The 24918-nt window shown below is 41.9% G+C and overlaps 1 protein-coding gene across 1 annotated transcript; it reads left to right on the plus strand.

Annotated features, from left to right (window-relative positions):
• Positions 1 to 10315: 10315 nt before the first annotated feature.
• On the plus strand, positions 10316 to 12605 carry LOC104508277 (chloride intracellular channel protein 5-like; the record flags this gene model as incomplete). Its single annotated transcript, XM_010149843.1, has 3 exons — positions 10316 to 10425; positions 10755 to 10880; positions 12227 to 12605. Coding segments are annotated over 3 exons (615 nt in total), but the record flags the coding sequence as incomplete, so codon positions are not given.
• Between the last annotated feature and the right edge of the window lie 12313 nt (positions 12606 to 24918).

Here is a 24918-nt window from a genome sequence, read left to right on the forward strand (position 1 = left end):
TGGACAAGTGACTCCTTTATTTGCACCTGATCTCTACGAGAAACAGTAATAATTTGACTATAATTTGCATTGCCCATGACACCTTTTGACAGTGATCTATCTCTCATTTTATTTTCTGCAGTTTTCCTGGGGGAATGAATTTTTTACATATCTAATCAGGTCTCCAGATATAGAATCATCAATATTTGAAACCATTATAATTGGTTCTTTGTGAATAGCTAAACCAAATTCATTCACAGATTCTTTCTCCAGATCCCATAAAACCACTTGTGGTTTTAATCACTTTTTAGAAAGTAACTAATGAATCCAAAATATGACTTTGCTCTCACTGAAGTCAGTGGAATATTTGTCATTAGTCGGAATATTTGTCATTAGTCGGAATATTTGTACGAATGTTGACTGTGATGGAAGCAGAATTAGATCAAGTGGACGAGAGTACAGTCCACTAATAGCTGTGGCACCAAATGGCCAAAACCAGAATACGATCCTGTAGGCACAGACTTCCAAAATGTAGGGAGGAGCTGCATTCTGTATGTGCAGAGCATGAACAGCCATCCAATAAGAACATGTTCCGGGACAAGTTTATTTGTCTTAGAAAAGGGTTTCTGGCTTTCTTGTCCAACATCCTTACCTCTTCCTATGAAACATACTGATGTAGCTGAGGTGACCCAGCAGTAGCTGCTCCTTGAGCGTCGGTTTCTGAGTACTGCTGGGGCCTGACTCCCCAAATCCTGTGACTGAGGTGCTTCCACCAGTTTAATCCACATACAGCAATGCAGCTTATATATATATACAGTAAAAATTACATATATAAGCGATGGGGCTAATTAGCTACTTTTAGCAAAATCCTACAAATGGGATGTTTGTGGTCGATTTCCATGGGAGTGAGAACTTCACCCTGCAATGAAGACACACACCACTAGAGGGGATTTTACTACCACTCTAGCCTGTGTCTGTCCTGAAAAACCTTTCAAAACATATGTTCTAGTTCAACCGCAAGATGTTGGCTACACACTGAGGGAAACCTATGGTTCATATTACGCCAAAGGTCAGGAAAGATTATTATAATTGTCCCTTCTGGCCATTAAACCGATGAGTGAAATTCTGGTCCCGTCATAGTCCCAGGCAAAATTCTCATTGACTTCACCGGGGCCAGATTTCATCCTGTGCAGGTCAGAGGAAAGCAAAAGTCTGTGCCACCAAGCATCTAGCACTGACAGCAAGAGCGGCTTTGTTGTCAGAGTCACTAATGTGTGCTGTTAGAAAGGATTTTAAACCATCCTATGCACCCTCTCTGCTCTGGGCAGGATGAAAGAAATCGAGACCAGTTTTACCAATTTTTTTTTTTCTTTTGATTTCTTCAAAGCCCCCACTAATACAGATTACACAACCTCCTTAGAACGCCTGCTTTGTGCTTCATTATTCCTATAATTACACTGGATATTTTTTTGTCTAAAGCTTTATTGTTGCAAATTAAGCAAAATACTTAATCTTGTCCTCTGTGAGCATGAACAACAATGGGTCATCATCCTCTTTGTAAAATGGTCTTCTACATGCTTGAGGAGTGTTTTGTAGGGTAAAACATCGCATCTACATCCCATTATCCTGTTGCTGTTGCTTGTAGGCGCCTAAGCTCATGATTCACACTGTGATTTACACAAAAACTCCTTTGGCTCACCAGCTCTTCCCCATCCTGCATTTGTACATTGCATTTTGTTCTTTTTACGTCTTATACCTTGAAGTTTACTTTCCTAAATTCTATTGAAGTGATTTCAGACACTTTGTTCCAACTTTTTAGCATCACTTTGGAATCTGTTCCTCTCCTGGGAAATACCAATAACCTCTCTGTGCGTGTTGCTGTCAGGAAATCTTGCAGGGTTCTGTCTATTCCTTCCCCCGTTTTGCTAATGGAAACATTAAACATGACTCATCTTGTGGTAGACCTTTATGGTACCTGTTTGTTATGTCTTGCTAGACTAACAGAACACTTGATTTTTGCTACTCTGTAAGTACTTTTTCAGTCGTACAAACACAAGAGATTTCACACAGATCCTGTTTCCCTACTTTGATTTTGAAAATACGGGCTGGAGCTTATGTCAGAAACCTTACAGAAGTCAGATTCTGGCTACCTGCGGCTTCCTTCCTACCCACTGTGCTGGGTACCCTGCCAGAGAACATAATTTCATTGATTTAATGTCATTTGCTCCTGTTAAACCCTTACTGTCTTTTCTTATCAATTTTACATCACCACAGATGTTTGTGAGTTCACTGGCTGACCGTTTGTTCCAGTATCTTTCTGTATGTTAAGCTTATGTATCTGTAAGGTCTTGAGTTCTTTTCTCGTTCCTATGGTGTCTCACTCCCAAGGAATTCTTGATGGGTCCCCAAAAAGCAAAGCTTTTAAAAGTTGTTTTGTGGGGTTACATCCAGTGGCTGATCCTGTGCCGTGATGCTGGTAAGTGATGGAGCTTTATACGGTTGGAAAAGGCTCAGGAAGAAGTGTCAGGTGTGATTATTATTTGTCCATCAAGCCAAGAAAGAAACATATGTATTTCTAGCCCACTATGTTCAGAAGCACACACACTGTGCATAATCTGCTGTCGAGAGCTGTGCTGAGGATTGAAATTATAGGTTTTGAAGAATTTCAAGATTTTGTTCTAAATTGCTCCAAGTCTAAAAAACACATTTTAAAACATTCACAGTGTTATTGAACAGAAGCTGTGGCTTTTTTTGCAAGGTGGGAAACTGAAGTAGTCTCAGTGATGTTGAAAGGAAATTTTGGCTGGTGGGTGGGCTGTTGGGCAGCCAGGATCCCCTCGAGTCCTGGCCAAGCTGCACATTGGGACCCCGTGCTCTTACGGCTTCATGTGGCCCCAGCACCTCTGGCTGGACTGTGTGGGGTAGTAGGAGACTGGGACTCCAGGCACATTTCCTAGGTGGTACAGCCAAAGCCATTGCTTGTCTCCACCAGGTGTCTGTCAAAATCCAGGTCTGCTCCTCAAAAGAATATTCTTCTGATGGAGAGGTTTTTTTTTCAACCATCACATTAATTTTTTACCTAGTTGCTCCAGAAGCTCACAGTCAGCATAGTCCCAAAGCAGATCTAGAAAATTCTTACTAAGACTTTTAAAAACAGCTGTTCATTCTGGGTTGTTCATGGCCTGTTTTTCCAGTTGTAGGGAGTTGATACTTGTGAGAATTCATCTGCCTTCGAATTGTCTCACATGTTCTAAAACTGCTAGCCACTTTGAATATGTCGGTCTGCATTTACCACCCATCCTTCAGCCACTGTTTTGCTGACATTAAAAGAATCCTTATAAATGAAAGACATTCTATACGTGTTTTGTTTCTATGGCACTGCTGATGTTACTTGATGACTCTCATTCTGGGGGCTTTTCCCTTATACCTCGCCCTGTAAAAGTCAGATTTGGTATGCAGAAATTCCTCACAGCAAAACATGCTGGAACATCGTCTTCTAGGAAAAAAAAATATTGGTCCCATCCTTCATTCAGAAGTTGCCATATATATTTTGGTGTGGGGAGCTTCATTATAGTTCCTACTTCCTTTGGTTAGTTACTATCAATTCCTCATTAAGTTGAACACATGCAATGATAAGTAAGGGAGCTGCAAATATAAATGAGAACAAAATCATTTTTTGGACCAGGGTTTTGGACCAGTCTGTTGATATGTGTCAAGTCCTGGGCCTTCAGTTCTTTAAGGAAAGCAGAAGAGGTGACAGAATATCGTGAGCATTTTCACATGCTGAGTCTATCTACCTGTGACTTGTCTGTAGTTTTCTAAATCCAAACTATACATGACTGATAGGGTTCTCAAAGTTTATTTCAAAGCAAAACATATTTCATGCAGAACATAGGCAGTGGCCAGTAGCTCTAATAAAACCTTTGAGGAAAACCAAGACTTACTCATACAGGTTGATCACTGTGCACGTAGCTGTTGTGCCCCCAGGACCTCAACTGACGTGGCAGATGAATCTGCTCTGCTCCAGGGGCATGACCCAGCTTGAGTCAACTGATCTTTAACTGTGAGCATCCCAAGCCATCATGAAAGGATTCCCAGGAAGAAGCTGACCTATGTGACTGATCCCTTCCGGCCCATGCTGCCATTCATGTAAATATAAACTTTGGAAAATAATGAAATATTGAAATAATGAGAGAAAATACTTGTCATGTCTTAACTACTGATTCCATGGGGTCTCCAACCTGTAGTTCCATCTCCTGAAAATCCTGAATGTCTCAGGAGTACAAATGCATCTCTCCCAAAACTGCAGAGGTCTGAGAAGTGCAACAGCAGTTGCTTGGAGATCCCCAACTCTACTCATGTGCTGCTCAGCCTGTTTGAGCCAAGTGTAACAAGCCAGCTCCCTTCACACTGGCCGGCAGTGCAAAGCAAGTTAAGCTATGTGCGTCTATAATGTATGTCTGTACGTGTGCCAGACTTGGACAACATTTTGGCTGGCTTCTGGGGAGCTGGCTAAAGAATTTCACCACTTCCTTTCTGTTTTGTTACTACCCTGACGGTCTTCTGAGCAAATGCTCTATTTTTATTTGACATATGTGCACATGGTCCATTTCCATGTGTGTGTGCCTAGGAATATATTTCTGGTCTATCTTGCCCTCCCTTGGAAGGCTGCTGCTAAGAGTTCCTCCTAGCAAAATGAAATCTCGGAAAAAGTCCAATGGCGTTAAAATGCTGCACAGCAAATTTATTGTTGTTGTTATAGACCCCTGTTCAGGAAAGGACTTAAGTATGTGCTTAAGTCCCATTGAAATCATCAGGACTTAAGAACACGCTTAAGTCAAGCATACACTTCCTCTGAACTGGGATGTATTTCAGCACATGCTTAAATGTTTTCCTGAACCGGAGCCACAGTCAACAGGAGTGTCCTGTGATGCCCAGGACTTGGGCTACAAGATTTCCTTCTTCCCTGAGACCTACCAGTGCTGCTCTAGGAATATAAACTTCTTCGCTTGCCTCTCCATTGGTGGCACTCCAACTAGCTTACTGGCTTTTACATTTGGACGAGAAGTTGTGAAAGAAAAGAGGCGAGAAACTGGAAAAAAAGGGATCCTTACCACAGCAATACCTTGGCATGTCTGATCTCATGTTGCAGCCAATGATTTTCCCCTACAATGGATATTTGTGCTATTGTGTGTGTGGTATAATTACTAAGACAGATTTATTTTTTTAATGGCACAATAAATAGGGTATTTCCTGGCCTGCTCTGCGTTTCGAATAGGATTTTCGCTTCCCTTTTGGGTTCTGAGTGTAAGGGGAGTAAGTGTCAAAAGGCAGGCGCTTTCCCAATTTTAAAACAGAGAGGGTGTAACCATGTGTAATGTGAGTCTAGATTTTGATTGTAGGTGTGATGAAATCAAATCCCTCTTAATTCCTTCCTGGGAAACAATGAGGTGAATTAGGCTATCTGCTTTTGTGAACTTGTTAAGATCCTTTTTCACAAGAAATGTGTTTTAGTGTCATCAGAAATATCTGCCTACTTTACCACAGAGTCCAAGAGAGGACTGGATCGTTGTGCAGAATGGCCTCCATGCAATGAAAACTAAAATAGAGTAGATAAACCCAAATACATTATTTTCTTCGAAAGAACACAGTGCTTTCTGATATACAACCCTTTCCAGCACTGCCATTTTTAAGCTAGATGCTTAGTCATTATTAATGACTAAATACATTTTGTTAAAGCTGCTATATTTTGGGAATAACTGGAAATGAAACTCGCTTTCCCTCTCCCCCCTTAAGACTAATTAAAATAATATACGGCTGTCTGTGTGCCTTGCGTCACTGTGAGCGTACCAGTTGGAGTATTTTTGGAACAACTGTTGAAGTTTATTCCAGTTATTTCATTTATAGCAAAGTAGTAGCTTGACCTTGAGAAGAGCTCCCTGTTGGCGTTGTTCGTCTGTGCTGTGCAGTGGCTGGAGGCTCTCGATACTGCCGCTGCTTTACAAAACTATTTGGCACAAGCTCATAAATCACTGAGACCTTTTTCCTTCCCCCCCCCAAACCCTCTTAATTTCGTTCCTTAATAGTGTGTCGGTACATCCCCCACTTGCGCACACAAATATCCTTAAGGTTTAATTAATTCAATAAAAATTGCAGACGTGTGTGAGGAGGAGCACCTTATAAATAATGAGGGAGAACATCTTGTTCATTCTTGCCATTGCTCAGACAGCAGCAAGCAGCTGGTGCGACGGTGGCGTTTGCCCGATGTGGCTGTACAGAGTCCCCGGGCAGGACCTTGCATCACTTGGTGTGAAGTACCAAACCAGCTGGAGATGAAGGAGAAAAGCATCTTGTTTGGTTGGTTTGTTTTGTAGCGAAACTAATAAGTGAAGGTTTGTGTGAAGCAGCAAGTGATGTTTCCAAGGTGGAGCAAAATAATTCTCTAGCAATTAGGCTTCTGTGGATTCTGGACTTTGCTATTTTTGGGGTACACATTCATCCCACCTGCATTCAGACACTCATTGGATTCGGTCAAAGTGAAAGGTGGCCAGATTCATCTTTTGGATGTGCATCACGGCCTTGCCCGCACAGGAGACCTTCCCTTAGGCATCCCAGTTAAACTTCAGTGGGATGAGCATTGGCCAGAAAGTCTCACCCAGCAAATCCTTGAAGCAGCTTTACTCTTCCACAGTCACTGTAGTGATCTGCCTTTTCTGAGGTCCTTCACCATAGGGAGCAGGAGGGACTGCCCTTCCGCAGGGAGAAGGGGGCTGTGAAAACCCTTTCACTGCTTTGGGTGTAATAGTGCACCTCAAAACCTCTTTTTCCTTCATCCCAGTGCCCACAAAGCCTCAAGCCTATCCCTCGTTGCAGTCATTAAATCAGAAATATCCAGTGTAACTGGCAGGGGGAGCGCACATATCACCAACTTGCTCCTTTTCATAAGTGGTTGATCACTTTTGCCGTGCTTCAGGGACGCGATGTGAGAAAGCTTTTGTGCTCGCTTACGAATAACAGCAGGGATAAATGATGTTTCTCCAGCTTGCCAATTATTTGTTCTTTTCTTTCCATCCACTGTTTGAGTTCTTCATCCTGATGAAGGTATTATTTAATTCCTGCATTTCTGATCCTTTAACCTAGGACAGATACATAATAGGCTTGTATTTAGGTGCTGCCAGGGTGCTTTAAGCAAGCTGGTTTTCTTTGAAACTGAGTGACTGAGCCTGGGAAGTTCTCTGTTCTTCCTCATCTCCTCCTGGGAGTTAATAGACTTCACAAGGTATCTCGAGACACTGATAAGCCTTTGAGGTTATTATCTACTAAGGTTTTGCTCTTTCTGAGTGCTGAACGTTGAATTACTGACTGCTGTTAGAAGCAATGAGAAACGATTCACAAAACCAACAGAGCCTCGCCTGTAATTTCTGGAGAAAAAGAGCTGAATTTAATGGATAAATTGTGTTGCTGGGGAGATTTTGATTCTGTTCCCTCCTCTGTCACCAGTTTGCCTTGTGATTTGTGGTAGCGTTTTCAATTATGCCAGTCACATGAGATCAAAACCCATGAGTCAGACTCCACCCAAATCATGAGCCTGGCTTCCAGATCCAGGAGCTTTGAACAGAGATCATACCGTACTTTAGTTTATCTTTCATTTCTGGAATTTCCTCTGTCCATTCCCAATGTGTCTCTAGCAATTAATGTTTCCCACTCTTTTGGAAGTGTTGGGAAGATATTTTGACCATTTGGGGCTGTTGGAGGCCTCATTTGACCTGCACAATTAATTTTATTTTTGATGTCTAAGTGAATCTTATTTCATCCTTCTTCCATCCCCAGTGACTTCAGCATCCCTTAACCTCACATGACCCGTCGCTTCTGTGTCTTCATTGCCATTCATCTGCTTTATTCCCCCAGTAATGCTCTCTGGTCTTCAGAAGGTTTTTCACCATTGTTTTGCAGGATGGGGAATGTGTAAAAAGATGCAGATCTGGGTAACCTTTAACTTTTGTATGAGAATATATAGTTGGAGAGAGCAGGAAAATGGTCTCCCCGAGTCTCTCTCCTAGAAGAGGTGAAAATTAATTGCAGCACAAGCAGTGGGTGATGAGGATAGGCAGGAGATTGCCTCCGTGCAGGCTGGAGACCTGCAGGAGGGCTGGAGCTTTGCATGTTCCTGGGAGACAAAGCCCCTTTGCTCACAGGGTATGTGCAGGACTTGGCAAACAGGGGTTTTATGCGCACTTTGAAGCGAGTCAGGTGAAGAGCGAATCAGACTCAACGGTGTTGTAAGCCAAAGTAAATCCAGAGAAGGTAAGATGAGAATCGGCCCTTCTGTCTTCACTCTTTTGCCCTCTAATTCAGTCGTCGATCTGTTTTTCTTCAGATTTTAGGTTTGTAATATATTGTTTGTTGACTCAGTTAGTCAACTCCATTAGGAAAAATATGATTATGGTTGTGAAAAAGCCAAGGGCAAATCTGGTGTTGTATCGCTGTTTTCTCCTATTGCATTTAGGAAGGGTATTATATATAGCATTTCCAGGAAGGGTAAGAATTTAATAGTTCTTGGCAATGGTTTAAGAAGCCAAAGCCAAAACAAGAAATGTGACTTCGCAGTAATTATTGCATGCAATATGGTGGTACCTGTATCGCCACGGTAACACTGTCATTGTTTTATGATGAAATTTGCAGAGCAAACTATTTAATTAATAAAGTTTTGCAAAACTAGGCTACTCATGCCTCAGGTAGATGGGAAAATGTATCTTCTCTTGCTCATCCTAATGCCATACCACTCTTATACCCACGTTGTTTGGTGATTCTTACCTATGCCATGTGCCAGGGATATTGCAGATCCATAATTTCAGGTAAAAATGCAGCCAAACTGTGCTGCCACATCCAAGTGTCTCTAGAGTCTGAGTGTTTGACACAGAATCTGAACCCAGAAAAAACCTCTTTGCGTAGCCCTAAACTTCATGATGGGTTGTCTCCAAGCCTTGAATGCACATCCTCTCCATATTTGGGTGGATGGGAAATCTGAAATGTGTTTTTAAACCCAGAATCATCAAAAGCTGAGTTCCAGACATGAGAAAGGTTCGTGACACCTACCAGAAAATCTTTCAGCCAAAACATTGCACATGCAAGGCCTTTAGGTGTAGCAACTGGACACATCTCGAAGTGGTTCTCATTGTGCTGCGAACGTTTCACAGAACTGCAGTAATTAGAAGTGATTCCTTCTTTAAGACAGACAAATGCTACCTCACAGCTTGAATATTAACAAGATAAAATTTATGTGAGCAAACAGGGTAATATAATGTTTTCTCCAGAGGAAAAGGGCATGCATTTGCTTAGCTCTTTCATCAGCCATTTTCGGACACACACTGTGTGCCTAAAATACGGTTATGCAACCCATGTGGGTCAACAACGGAAGGCTGGTTGCTTCACCAGGATTATAAGATTCTTTTAAACACAATGGTACCACAAATTAAAATGGAAATCTATCAAAACCATTATCGTCCTGAAAGCTTTGGCCACAAGCATAATTACTGTAGAAGGATGTTGTCCTTGGACGCAGCTTTGGCTCAGTTCAGCTAGTGTTATTTGTATCCCTCCGTGGCTCAAAGTCAGAATTTGCATGGCTAAGGACCATAAATTTTCAGAGGAAAAAATAGGCTGTTTCCTCAATGCTAAGACTAGCAGTTTTTTATTGTTTTGTAGTGGTTTGTAGGCAACTCATTAGGTACTAGAGATGGAAACAGGCTGAACGCAGTGGCTGAAATCTGCCTTGAACTTTGGAAGGATTCGGATGGAGATTTCTGTCTGGATCTGATTGTTTGTGTCTGAGGCTGTTGCTTTACTGGATGTGAACAAGAACTAACTTGGGTTTGGGAGTGCTTGGGTTTAAATCTACATCTGAAAGACCACATTTTGGATAGCAAATCTGTGAAGCAGATCAGCAGAGGTGACAGAAGCTGCAGCCCACAGACTTAAACAGAGCAGAAGACCTGTCCTGAGTTTCCTAGCCTGTCCATGAAGCAGGCAGTCCTGTAGCGATGAGAGTAATTGAAACAATATACGGTTTCCCTGACGTTGTCATCAGCAAGGGACACGTCTCCTTTACCCATAGGTGCCTTCAGGAGAAGCACTAGGTTGCTTTCTCAAGGTCCTGGCAAAGGCTGAATCCTGGACTAACTCCATTCTTGTGCTGATGATAAACTATATTAAATAACAGACACTGTTAGTTACTTTTACATTGCTTATTTTTCTTTCAACATCTGTTTTTCCATCTTGAGGGAGGTAAAGGACTGAGAAGTCTGAAATCTATTTTTCCTGTCTTTCCATCCCTCAGGCCGGTATAGATGGAGAAAGCATTGGGAACTGCCCGTTCTCCCAGCGCCTCTTCATGATCCTGTGGCTCAAAGGAGTTGTGTTCAACGTAACCACTGTTGACCTGAAAAGGTAAAAATTGTTCAGTTTAATTGAAAATAGTTATATGGTCCTGTTTTTGCCCTATAGAAAGGCCCCACCAAGTTCAGTCAGATTTGTATCTAGCCTAGAGATTCTGTGGTGCACAACAAAATAGTTGGGATTCAGGTTTGGGTTTTTTTTTCCCACTTCTGGAATGTTTTTATATTAAACAGGGTGCTTGGGGTAGTTTCAAAGTCTTCTAACCACAAACTGCAGAAAAAAAAGGAAGGGCAAACAACTGATTTTGTAGGAACTATAAATATCTCTGCAACTACCTGACCATAAAGACCATAAGTGATTTCATGATTTTTTCTCTGCAGAAAGCCAGCTGACCTACACAATCTGGCTCCTGGGACCCACCCACCTTTCTTGACTTTTAATGGGGAAGTCAAGACAGATGTTAACAAGATTGAAGAATTCTTGGAAGAGACTCTTGCACCTCCAAAGTAAGAACTTGGGATTTTTTCAGTCAATATTCCATTTCCTAGGAATGAAAGATGTCCTAAGAGGAGTTCCTAAAAAGCACTCCCTCCTACGATCTTTACTTACAGGAGTAATATTTATTTATGAAACTTGCTGGCTTCAGTGAGATGACTTCCATCTGTGAAGGTTACTCCTATGACTAATAACTGCAGAATGTTTTCTCTGTACACATTTCAGGATGCCCTTGTATGCAGAATTAAGGAGACCAATACTAAAAAATTTTTGTAGGGGTCTGGTGTCCACATTTTACAAAGCTAAAAATAACTTGGAATAGATGCCGAGAATTGCCACACAAAATAACTGTGCCAGGAAAAGCATTTTACAGTGAAAAACTGGAGGTTTCGGAGCTGTATGGTATATTAGAAAGGTTGGAAGGAGAACTGATTACAGAGCACAAGAGGCTCTGGAGGCAGAAAAGTGCTCATTATTCCAGTCAAGAAATGACAAGAGCCTATGACTGGAAGTTATAACTAAACTATAGATTCAGATTAGAAATAAGACACAGATTTTTTTTTCAGTATGAATGAATAACCATTGGAACAAGGTACCAAGGAAAGGTTTAGATTCACCAGATATGCCTTAGTTAGTCAAATGTTTTGGACTCAGTACAAGGATAATGGGGAAAAAAAGCTGTTGGCTTGTGATTTGGGGCTTAAAAACTATGAATTAATGAAAATTGGCTTGGTTCCTTATGGAATGTTTTACCTCCAAGTGAATCAGCAGCTATAGGCCAGTCCTGAGGCAAGAGATCAGATATTTAAAATTTTTAGACTCTGGTCCAAGACCACTGAAATCAGTAGGAGTTGTTAGTTTGTGTTGGGCTTTCAAATCGACATATTCCTTTGCACCAGATGTCTATAAAAAACAATTCAGAGTCTGAAAACTTTATGTTCCTTCACCTGGGTAATACTAACATGCCTTGCTATTACAACCTGGAGCACATTTTCAGCGTAGGGAATTAGACACAACTGCCATTCATAGAAGAAAGAGCTGGTTGCCAAACTCCCGTGCACCTTTCTGGAAATTTATGCTTCCTTCTGATTTAAGGCCACTGTACCTTGGATCGTGGTGACACCAGTGCGATTACCTTTGTCATGAAGATGTTCCTGTGTAACTATCCAAATGCCTGCCTTGACAGACACAGGTATTATTGAAGGACTTGCCAAGCTGTTGTTTTGAGACGAATGACAGTGTTTATTGCAGTTCCTCGTACATGGCTTTTTTCTTTATCCTTTTAAACTGTATTTGTACTCATCACAGTGTTGCTGGTAACAAGATGTTACTCTCAACACTGCTTCTCCCTTTTCAGGTACCCCAAGCTGGCTGCTAAGCACCGGGAGTCAAACACTGCTGGAATCGATATCTTCTCCAAATTTTCTGCATACATCAAAAATACTAAGCAGCAGGATAATGCTGGTGAGTTGGATCATTACCAAATGTGCCAGGGAGTTTGTGTGCTTAGAAATGGAATAATTTTGCTGTTCTCCTATCACTTCATTGTCATCACTGTTCATATAACATCAGACACTGCTGCTGATCAACTTGAGATGGTTGGTTCAGTGGACCCAATTCACATGTCCACAGTTGAATTAACTATACCAGTAAATAAAACAGGCCACAGAGTGTTTAATAGCCCCTTTGCCAACTGTCATGACATGGCTCTTATCCATACATCCCAGCTTCCTTGACAGAACAGGATCCCATACTGCTTACTGGAAGTGTCTGGTGGCCCAAGCTACCTCCTCTGCTGTTCCCAGACACTGCTTAGAGGAGTGTGTGTTGACTGGACCCAAATCTGTGCTAGTGCTAAAAACTCATCAGTGAAAGACTGGGTGAGAGCAACCCATGCCCTGACCCTTCATAATTTGTTAGGTGTGGCCGTCACACTCTTGGCACTCTTACCTCATGATTATGTTACACTATTATAGCTAATTCGCTCATATTAATTTAGTTGTATCAAGACATTAAATATGAAGTAATTAAATGAGAGAAGTGGCTTTAACAACTGTAATTGCACTCTGTAAATTCCAGATTTTCCCTCACATGTTTGTGTGTCAACAGAAATACCCCCCTCAGAAGCTGGATGCCATACATATACACGCATCCTACACTGTCTTTGTAATGAAATTGCTTTTCTTCTCCACATTCCCTTCCCTTCAGAGAGGCAAAACTTCAGCTAGTCTAAGCTCCTGTTGCTCCATGAAAGTTAATGGATTTACACTGCCATATCCCTTGAGATGAGCTGGTAGAATATTTGCAGTCACTCACTGACGTACACCTTACGTTACATGACTAGTTTCGCAGGCAGAGACCTAAGGCCTGTTAAACACCGTGCACTCATATCACTCGGAGGAGACTAGGGTTTTTTCAAGTTCCAGCTCTGCCACAGATTTCATCTGTGCAATTATATTTCATTGCCTCGGGCTGACCCATGAGATGAAAATGGGTAAATGATGATTTATGTCAGATAACAATCTGCTCTGTAATATTTTTGCTTTGTTAACAGAAGGAAATAATTATAGTGCTTCACTTCTCAGGGATGCTAAAAAGTTACTTTTTTGCCTAATGCTAATGGGATGCTCAGCTAACCTCTGTAGGAAGTTGTAAAAGGAAGATAAATTAAGACTTAGACTAAATAGATGTTGCAGGGAAAATAAAATATCTTGGCCATTTACAAGGAATTTTTATGGTCTGCTCCAGCACTGTAAATCATAAATTCAGCCGTGCTGCCCCTCGCGATCTAAAACAGCCACGGGGATCTGTCCACATGTATAATCCCAACTTGTCGCTTCTCAGTGACTCTGCAGTATGCAAATCCCCGGACTCGTAACAGCTGGTAGCTCCAGACGGTAGTAAATGGCTGTCCGAGAGGTGTCTGCATCTGGCTATAACCGGAGCTGGAATTCAAGGTCAGATATCTGCTACTATGAGATAAGGAATCCAACCCCGCAAAGTGCTCAGACTGGGTCTACCCATGTTTACTACCTGCAGCGTGATTAATGGGAGCTTCCCCTAGCCCTAACAGACTCCTGGTTTAGGTACTTTTGAAAGTGAAAGGAAAATCCTTCCCGATAGCAGTTAAACACAACAAGGTTACAAGGGGATGTTAAGCTGCAAGAGAACAACAAGCCTGGTTCCCTGCAAACGTCCTCACTTCATTCTGTAGCTGGTTCGTGCCTTTGTGATATCCAGGCGCGTTGCAATCTCTGAACGTACTCAACTTTCCTCTTTGAAACAGAGAAAAGCTTTTAGCTTAATTTGTTACAGCTGAAGTGTTGCAGTGCAAGGAGAATAAAGCAGAGATGAGCAGAGCATCAGTAGTACCTACATGTTCTTTCTGTCAGTGGAGTAAAGTACCCGAGGACCTCGGAGTCCTTGGGACTATCAGTGCAGACTTATGCCATGTGGTACGTAGACCTCAGTTTCAGGAGAGTGATTGACTTGTTGTTTTCAAGGACTAAGCAAGAACAGCTTTTCCTTATCCCAGGGACTTTCCTATCCAGTTCATCAGGACCTACAGCAGTTATTCTGAAGGCTGATTTGGGTAGCAGACAATGAGTTTTAATTAAAAGGTAATTGTGTTAGATCACTTGAGCAGTGAAAAGACTGTGTGCAAAAAAGAAAGGAGGGCACCACTGTGTACATATTTCATAATGAACTTACTAATTTTTGGTTGGCATGTTTTAAAATTGTAAAACCAATCAGAAAGGGTCCTGGTGCTCTAGCCCTGATGTGATACATGCTGTTTTGCAGCAGGTTCTGATGCCTTTTCCTCCCTGTTAACAGGAGAAGTAGTTGTGTATATTTCTGTAGCAATAGAAAGCATTTTAAAAATTAAAATACAGTTACTTAGGAGAATATGCCTTGCCCTGTCTCCATGTGATCAGGTAAGATCCAGAACTGAGATTGCTGCTTGTTGTTATCTTATGTAGTTTCTATACTCCTCAGCTCTCAGATAAAGGTAACGATATGTCTCATAATCATCCTCTGTATTGCCTCCTAGTTCCAGCTGAGTCAAGTGTTTGGGTTACTCTGGAAAGCCACACCTTTAACATCGATTGCACGTGATCAAAATACACAGATAGCAAAAGACTGGGTAATAAATCAAAAATAGAACAGAGAACCCAGACTCGTATATAAAAAATAATTTTAATTTCTTTTAATTGGGCATGGGAGAGTGGTGGGTACCAAGTAAGCTAAAGCATCAAACACCAGGTTGTTTAAATTGTGTTCTCTTAACCTGGGAGTCAGGGAGGTGAATTCATTGGCGTGTGGGATATCAGGCTGGGAATTTGTGGCATCCACCTACCTCCATCTGCGAGAAGTGTGGGTTAGGTGTAATTATGTATGATCATTCATGGTAGCATCCTGGTTTAGCAGAGATGATGCGGTCTACGTAATGTGAGCTCTCACTGCAGCCTGTGGCTATTACCTCTCTGCGGAAAAGTGGCGTGAAGTGGGTGGGATAACTAGAAAGATTTATGCAGTATGAGGCTACTGGAAGGGAGAATTAATAGGAACCTAATGCACACCACAGATAAGCCCAAGCTGCTGTTCCTTCCAGGGGGGTTTACAGCCAGGGTCATGGCTGTAACAATTTCAGATGACAAGTGATGCCATCACTTGGCTATATCGTTGCAATATTTTCTATCCTGAGAGAGGTGGTGAGAAGGCACTGATAACAGAGTCTGTAGCCTTTAAGTAGCTAAATGACTATTTTTTTTCTGATGGTGAAAAAGTTACTGAAGAAAACAAGATTTGTAATTTCCCAGTTTAGTGTGTGTCTGAATTCTTGCATGTAAATGAAGAGGCGCAGTGATACATATGTCTGTTTGTTTCTAATATTGTGATACCCTCTGCTGGCAAATATGTGAATATATAAAGCAAGCTGCTTTAAATCAGGGCTGAAACATCCCCTTAACAAAGTTTCATTTTATCAAGATGGTTTCCGCTTACAGATGCAGCGTTGAGGTTTCATTTTATCAAGACGGTTTCCGCTTACAGATGCAGCGTTGTCAAGAGAGAAGTGTTTTATGGTAACATACTGATTTTGACAAAGTTTTCATGGAAGAAATCACGTTTTTTCTGGATGAGTTAAAATTACTTTGAAGTAAAATGCTTTAACATTACAGAGAAAAAACAGTACATTTTTTCTGGATTCATGCAGTACTTCATTAACCACACGTTGTTATGTTTTATGCCTGGCACAGAAGCAGGTGATAACCTTCTTCTGTAAGTCTGTGTGGCAATATGTTATTGATCATGATTCGTTTACTTACCAAAGGTATTTGGCAGCTAGGCTGCCCTGATTTAATAGTTCCCTGAATTTCTGATTCTTTTTTTCCATCTTTGTTTTCCTAACTTTTCTGTCTTATGATATAAAAACGTTGAAAGGTTTGGAACGGGCTGGCGAGGGCTGTAAGCCCAGAAGCAAACATGCTCATGCCATATCAAAGTCCCACCACTTTTAAGCTTCTTGAAAGGGAAGGAATTGATTCCAGATTCTCAGGATGTGGCAAGCTGTGTTTAAAGAAAGTGTGTGCATTTATTATTTCAAGTCAGTTCAATTACAACGGGCTTGATTCCTTCCACCCCCCGTGCCACTCGATAATTTTATAACAGGCCTCTCCGAAGGAGTCATCCCCTCATCGCAGGATTAGATCCATGTCTCACTTCAGCAGCACAACTGGGTTATTCAGTCCTCTGCCCATTGCCACATGGCTTTCACGTGTGAAATGACAAGTGCTCATTCACACAAGATAGGATCATAGAATCACAGAATGGTTTGGGTTGGAAGGGACCTTAAAGATCATCCAGTTCCAACCCCCCTGCCATGGGCAGGGACACCTTCCACTAGACCAGGTGTCCTTGGGAGAGTTCAGTGGCTGTAGTCTTAAAATTTATTTCCTGGACTCTCTTCCTCAAGTTTTCATAGACAATTTGAGAGTTTTTGTTGGCTTAGTGATTGTTTATCTAGAATTGTTTAACATCTAGGTCTTGTCTGAGCACAGGAAAGTAAACCAAGATCTTGTGACTTTACTTGCGTTTTTGGTTGATGCTGAGCAAGTCACTCAATCTCTGTACAGTAACCAGGGCAGCAACAATTTGTGTATTCATTGGAGGTGGATGAAATGTAATTAATTGGACTGCTGTACACATATTCAGTATCCTGCTTATTATTTTTCTTCCAAGGCTGTATACTGCAAACCAAGGGGACAACCTATAGTAACCACCCATTAACCGTCCCACCTAAAATTGTGAGCTCTTTGGCTCATAGAATGAGCCCTTTGATTTCATTTATGAGTTTAAAAAAGTTGTTCTTGAATTGAGTTCTTAGGGGGCACCAGCTCCAGTGTGGGTGGGCGCATTCATTAGTGGTACGGAAGGATATTTCACTGTACGGCTCTTCAGAAGGTGCTGAGCCGGGAGACCACCAACGTGATTTCACGCAGAGGAATTTCCAGCCGTCTGACCAGAGGACTCCGCTTGTCTGGTTTGGATTTACATCAAGAGGCCAAAAATAAAAGCGCGTTTAAGTCATTAACTTACGCGTGATTAAATGCCGTTCACCTCTTTCAGTAGCTACGTCACGCTTTGTGGTTAAGCGCGTGAGGTGGGAAATGTCTCTCTTGGTGTGCTGTGTATGTATGTATGCAGCAGATACGCACACACACAGATATAGGGCTGGAGTTAAAACTGGCCTACAACAGTTTTACACTGCGGAGTTACTCCTGCTGAGAAGACAGTCAGACCCGTAGGGTAGGTACGTGCGCAGGCTGAACGGCGTGCTCCGATCTGTTCTAGAAGCCATCACATGCCTCCTTAAATAAGCAGAAAAGCAGTTTGCTCAAAAAACGTGCGCAGAATATTGACAGTAATAACAGCTCTGTGGTGCAGACCCTTCGTGGCACCTGAGGTCTGTAGCCAGGGCGGGAGGTTCTGGATGCTGTGTGTCAGCTCCTCTTGGCTTCAACAGAGCCAGTTTAAAAAGCTGTCTGAGAGCCCGTGTATCGACAGGGAGTTTCCTGTGACGAGGTTCTAGGATCAGGCTCCAATTTGGGACCAACATTAATGCTTTATGCTTTTTGCACAGATTTTCAAGACGCCATATAAATATATCATAGAATCATAGAATAGTTTGGGTTGGAAGGGACCTTAAAGATCATCTAGTTCCAACCCCCCTGCCATGGGCAGGGACACCTTCCACTAGACCAGGTTGCTCCAAGCCTCATCCAGCCTGGCCTTGAACACTTCCAGGGATGGGGCATCCACAGCTTCTCTGGGCAACCTGTTCCAGTGCCTCCCCACCCTCTCCGGGAAGAATTTCTTCCTGATATCTAATCTAAATCTCCCAGCTTTCAGTTTAAACCCATTACCCCTTGTCCTGTCACTACAGGCTCTTGTAAAAAGTCCCCCCCAGTTTCCTTGTAGCCCCTTCAGGTACTGGAAGGCTGCAGTGAGGTGTCCCTGGAGTCTTCCTATATACCTCTATATAGGTATGCATGTATATATGTGCATGTGCGTGCGCACGTATGTCTGTATATCAACTTGTTGTTAAAATTTTTCCTTCTTCCTCATTAGTTGCAGCATTTCTGTTTTCCACTACCCACACCTGTCTGAGGCCCAGCACGAGCCACAATTTGTCCCATAGTGTGACAATAGTAGATTTTCTCTGTCATGCAACCAGGAAGGACTCGAAATAGCTTTTTATATCATTTTAGAGAAAAGGACTTGCTTTGTGATGGTCTTTTTAGCTATGGAATGTCTCAGGATGACAGATCTTTAACTGTGGCATTTTGAAGCACAAACCAGCCATTTCAGAATATTTTAAACAAGTTTTATGGCTCCCCCTGAGCTGAGTACTGTTGGGCTCGCGGTAGCTAAAGTGCCTGGCAGCTTTACAAAACCAGCCCTAATATAAAAAATACCCAGTCTTTAAAACATATGTAAAATAGCTTTTCTGCAACATTTGTGGCACATAAAGTACCAAATACATGTTGGTGAGTGTGATATAAAGCTTTTATTACCATGTGTTTGGGATGACCCATATAACTCACTCATGATATGTTAATAAAACCCTTCTCCACTCTGTCTCTTTATAAAAACACACATATAAAGACCACTAAAACAGTGGTGATAGCTGTGTGCTAACTTGCTAAGTAGTGCTGGAAGCTGCATTTATCATCTGTCCTAAACTGCTTTGTCTGCTTTCTGCCCAGTAATCAAAGACTGATTCTAAAATGCTCAGTTTGCAAAATAAATTTGCTTGAGAATTAACTTTTTGAAAGTTTTCTTTCAAATCATACTGGCTGGAGCCCAGAGCCATCAATATTCTGTCTGGTACCAGTGACAGCTTCAGGGACCAATATCTTTTGACTGCCAAAACAAAGAATTGAAATTTTATGCCATAGAAAGGAAGGGGTTTTCAGTTTTCTAAAATGATAGCAAACCATCATCTGAATCTCAGAAATGTGTGCCTTATTAGGGAACGTTGCTGAACTTCCTTATCATTTACTTTTTTTCCTTCTTCTAAGACCTTGTTAATTAAGGTATGAAGATTTCCTGGTGGAAATGTGAAAAGTACTGTTTGAAAACGATACAAAACCAAAACTCTGTGTAAGTCCAGATGTGATCAGATTGGAAGCCCTCCAAGGCAGGGACTCGGTATGCCTGATTAGCAGTCTTGGATGCAGCCATTCTGGGAACAGTAACTATTTACAATGAATGCACAGACATTGTTTGCTGACACATCTGTGATGAAGTAGCTTAAAAACCATAGCATACCATAGGGAGGGAGAGAAAAAAATGAAAGAACTTGTATATTTATATAAGTTCAAGACAGAGAATATGCAAACCCCCTAAAAACAGTTGACAATACACACTGAAGTCAATGAGGTTAATGATACGCTCAAATTAAGGCATGTTTCAAGCTTTTGCTGAATCAGGGCCTATATGCACAGGCCAGGCCGGGACTAAAATACTTGCAAGGGGAACAGTAATTGGCAGACGTTCTTCTTTAAGAGGGAATTATTTCCCCTGTGTGTTTCAATACTCCTCCAAGTGCTGCTGGCTTTACTGGGATGCTTTGTTCTGTTTCCCAGCCGAACTCCCATGCTCACACACAGGAGCAGTAGCACAGCTGGAATTGGATTAGAGCAATCTGGAGGCAGCAGTCCTGGGAGGAATTAAGCGCCTCGCTGCTGGAATGGGAGGCCTAAATTACATTATTATTTAGAATTTAGTTTTAACTTCATTGCTGTATGGTTTCACACTGGTGGGTAACTCCCGTCATTGTGATATACTTGGTGCATCTTAAGTATGTCTCCCACAGCAGGGACGTAGATGAAGTTATGGCCTTACTCAGTAAAGTGTCCAAATCTTATACAGGCAAATGTCCAGGTTTAAGCGCCCAACTGGTCTTATTGTCCTGGGAGGATTGTTCACAGGCTCATATTTAACAATTGTAGAGCAAACTATCACATGATAGAGAGCCCAGCGACTGGCTCCTGGAAGTCAGTTTGCAAAACTCTTGGTGACTTCAAAGGGAGAGGGATTGGCCCAGAATCTGTTTTTCCCAAAACATATTTTTTGTTTTATGCATGCAAATGTTCTTCATAAAATAACAGGGAAGAGAAGAATGAGACATAAATGAAAATCAGTGTTGCTAATTTTCTTTATTAGATCAGATCTTAAATAGTTGACCTTTAGCTTCAAAACAGTGCTGGGAATAAGGTGACTAAGTGGGAATTGGAGACATAATTATTTTCTAAATATCCTGATTCTTCTGATTGCCAAGAATTTCATGGAGTTTGAAACCAGGTGGAACTTTGGGTTATTCACTACAGTCTCCTGAAAAGATACTATGATCTTTCCAAGCATCTTAAGTCTTGAAGCATGAGATTTAATTACAGTAATTGTCTTAATGCTGAGTAGCAAATTCTCTGAAATTGAGGGTGGTGCAGGCAACCTGCCTCGGTTCTTGTTCCAAGACCTAGAAGATGATACTGGGGACTTTAAAGTGCCATGACCTGCCCATGCAACTCTGTCTCCCTCCAGCTCAGTTTCTCCGTTTCTGCCAGAACTGGATTAAAACCTGCCTTTTCGTAGTCTCTTTATAAATACCCCAAGATCTAAGTCCACCTCCCCTCCCTCCTTGTTAGTTCCTTAAGCAGTTCATTGCTTTGGCATGTGGAAACTGAAGGTGTCCAACTTCCAACCATTAGACCTTTTCATGCCTTTGTCAGCAAGGCTGAAGACATCCCTCACACTTCCCAGGTGTTTTGATCATGGGTGAGCATCTGCGTGCGTTGGCTGCTCAGCCTTCTTGTCAATAAGCTGAACAGACTCTTCAAACCTGACATTTTGAGGCTTCTTTCCAGTTTTTGAGCACCATATTATTGTTCTCCTTTGACGTCTTGCTCAAATTTTCAAAGCCTTTTTTAAATGGGGACACCAGAACTGGGAAGAATGTTCTTAATACTTGTTGCAACAGGGCTGTTGCAACAGAGGGAATATGACCTCCCTACTGGTACTTGAAAATTTTTCATACATCCAGCCATAATTATAACTCTTCTTGCTTCTGCTCCTTTCAGAGAGGTTAAGTTGAGGCATAATCACAATGATCCCTAAGTCATTTCATGGGACTTGAAACAAAAAATCTCAAAACCAGCGAAACAATAGAAAAGAATTAAGATGTGAGTCATTTCTAAATCTCATCATCATCCTGTTATTTGGTATCTCAGTAACAATTTTTGAACACAAAAGGCAGAAAACACTGGAAACAAAATAAAACAATTTGAGACTGAGCTTTGCTAAGTGAACTGTGGGATGTAGGACCTCAATAAGCTTCATCCTCAGGTGCTGCTAGCTAGGCATTGCTGTGCTTCCCTCTCTTGTGTCTTCACCACTGCTGAAGTTAAATAACATAGCTGAAATTTGGTGGAGTGCAATTGGGGCGTTGCTGCTGTAAACAAAAGCAGACTGTATTCCTCTACATGCCTGGGATTGAAAGAAATTGATATTAAAGGTACAAGTGCCAACAGCCTGTAGAGGAACAACCTTCTCTGCTTAAGTAGAACACAAGGGGTCCCCACAGCACTGCCACTAAAGCCCAGCTGCACTCTACCAGAAGCTAACTTCAGTCTCATTTTAGTGAAAAAACATATAGTTAGTTTTTCTTTGTTAGTACCAGAATCATCTTCTTTGCTCTTTGCTAGTAAAACAAAACTTTACACTCCGAATAAACACACAGCATCTTAAAAATCAAGACACAGGACTGATAATCCCATACTATAAATATGTGGGTTTACGATCTGCAGGGCTTGATGGTGGGTTTATTTTCAGGTTTCTGAATGCAAATCAGCTGCTGCTTGTCTGCAGTTGGCTTAGGGACACCTGCACAAGACTAGCATCGCAGAGGTCAGGATTAGGCCCTCGGGGACATGCTCTAGAAATGATGCTTGTCACTTACGTGCTGCTACAGGGTTACGATGATTTGTGAAATGCAAGTTAGGTACTGCTCTTCCTGGGGCACTTGTCGGCCAGTAGTTTTACATCCACTTGCTTCCTGCCCTCAGGGTCGCTTGGGCTCCTAAGAGACTTGGAAATGAACCCTTCTTCTGGTGTCATTCGAACACCTGCATGTTCTTCTTAAAAAACAGCATTTCAACGTGGTGCAATTGCATTCTTCATGATAATGTTACAAGTATTGCATTTATTTCTTGCCTCTGCTGTAAAACCAGAAGAAAATGGAAGGAAGAAACTCGAATTTTGAGTCTAAAACTAGAAGCAAGTTAAAACACACTTTCTAGATGCTTGAAAAATAAGTGCTTGATTTTCTTTTTAAAGACATTATCGTTTCACCTGTTTCATTAGGTTTAATTTGGGAATAGGACAGATGGCATCACAAAAATAGGATGATGCCTCTTCTTTTTGTTATATTTAGTTTATCCCCCTCAACCTGAAACACACGTCCACAGCTGGTGCATTACTGCTTTTACCAATGTAAATTTGTGGCTGAAGAGTGCTGTTGTCCTTATTTTCTACATAGGAAGTTAAAAGGCAGAGGATTTAAATTGCTGATATAAGGTCATGTAGAAAAGCTAGGGAAGAAGACACTCATGTCTCCTAAAGCCAGGAAACCTCTTAGCCCTTGGATCACTGTGCTCTGTCTTAGGAAAGGGTACCTGTGGATTCAACAGACTTTCTGTGGAGATTCTGAGACAGGCCTGTCAAAATATCCCAAGCCTTTGGGATGAAGCTGCGGGTGATCAATCCACATCACCAAGGGGCTGTGGATGGGGTGGGGAAGGGAAGGGTAGAGGGGTGGTAGTGGAGGGATCATCTCACCTAAGTTTGTTTGTCTAAAAGTTACACGCTAGTCACCCAACAGTCCTGGCTTCTTTTGTGATCAAGAGAGGGACATAAATCCTTTTCTGAAGGGCAGTTTGATTTATCTTAAAATATGGATCTAAAGCTGGGAGAACTTTCTCTAGGAGTGCTTGCCTTTCATCACCATCTGAAAAGGTAAAATCATCAACTGGACAACTAGCTTGGACTAATTACCTAAAGTTAGGCAAGGTGAAACTCATAACTAAATCAGGAGATTTTCGATGAGTCTGGGTCCTAAGTTTGCTTTGCAAATCTGACGGCTGTATTTCAGCTCCACATCCCTCGGAGTACTGGCTGAAGTGCTCCTGGGGTTTAGCACTGCCATTTCTCTCACAAAACATATGTGCCACCAAATATGGAAAATATGAACCAATTCATGCCTGCTTCAGACCATGTCTGAAAGGCAGCCTAGGACCAAAGGTGCCTGTTTGTTTGCATGTGTGCACTGTGTTTGTGTGATTTATCCCACTCCTGGTGTGTGCTCACCTGAACACTGACCAGGAATAAAAATCCCTTTTCAAGTCCCAGTTCTGACTGATCTGGGAAGTGAATATGAACCCTTGTCCCCTGAGAGAAACCCCTAACCAGGAAAGTGGATTTGAGGAATAAGAGACATTGTATGCTACGTATCTTCTGTGTATACAGCTAGGTATTCATTGATTCATGCAGTGAGTAGAACAGACACGTCACAACATTTCAGCAGGGTTGTATGGGCATTTACCTTTATTGTGGGAACATGCTCAAGTCTCTGTTCCAGTGAACATTGAATTATTTATCTAGAGTGGAACATCTTTGATAGGAGAGGTGACTCACCCCAGAAACTCCCTTTGGCCCAGAGTTAGGCACCTGAACACCTTGGGTGCATGGGAGCCAAAGCTCCATCCATCTCTGCATTTCCAGTGGCTCTCTTAGTGACTGCCCACTCCTTTGCCTCTCATGATAAGATGCTGCTCAGAGCTGGGGATTTTACAAGGCAGAAACTGGCCTGGAAAGGATGATACAATGCCCAAAATAGCAATGTACTTGCCCTTTGGGGTGTAAGCTCTACTATTTAACTACATTTTAAAAAATGGGAGGTACCTACATCACTTAGGTGAACTGTGAAGTTATATTCAAAGGGTAGGATTCATCTTGCCTAACTTCACCTCCCTGAAAGTTAGGTGTCTCATCTGAGCTGGTCCTTTAGGCTTCATCTGTAATTCAGCGAGAAGGGCAAGTGTGGAATGAGTCACACCAGTTTAAATCGGGTGTCTCAGGCTGTTGGAAGGAATTGCCCTCTGGAGATGCTTAGTACCCCTGAGCAGAGAAGGAACTGACATAACCAGCGTATACAAGACACCCGAGTCTTGAATGGCTCAACAGAAGAAATCAAGGCAGCACGCAAATCTCGAGGGTTATATTGAAATCACAGGGAGGAAGATAAACTGTTCAGTGTGTAATACAGAGGTGTGCATACTGCGGTCACAGCTCCTCCGTGCGAGAAGGGTTAATCTATACAGATTAAAGTTACAGTACTCTGTTGAGCCTGCCTGAAAAAAAATGAGCAGGATGGAAAAAAGAGGAGTGAAAAAAAGGAATCCTTGGTCTTTAATCATAGAATCATAGAACGGT

This window comes from Eurypyga helias, unplaced genomic scaffold, assembly GCF_000690775.1.
Source record: "Eurypyga helias isolate BGI_N326 unplaced genomic scaffold, ASM69077v1 scaffold23754, whole genome shotgun sequence".
NCBI lineage: Eukaryota > Metazoa > Chordata > Aves > Eurypygiformes > Eurypygidae > Eurypyga > Eurypyga helias.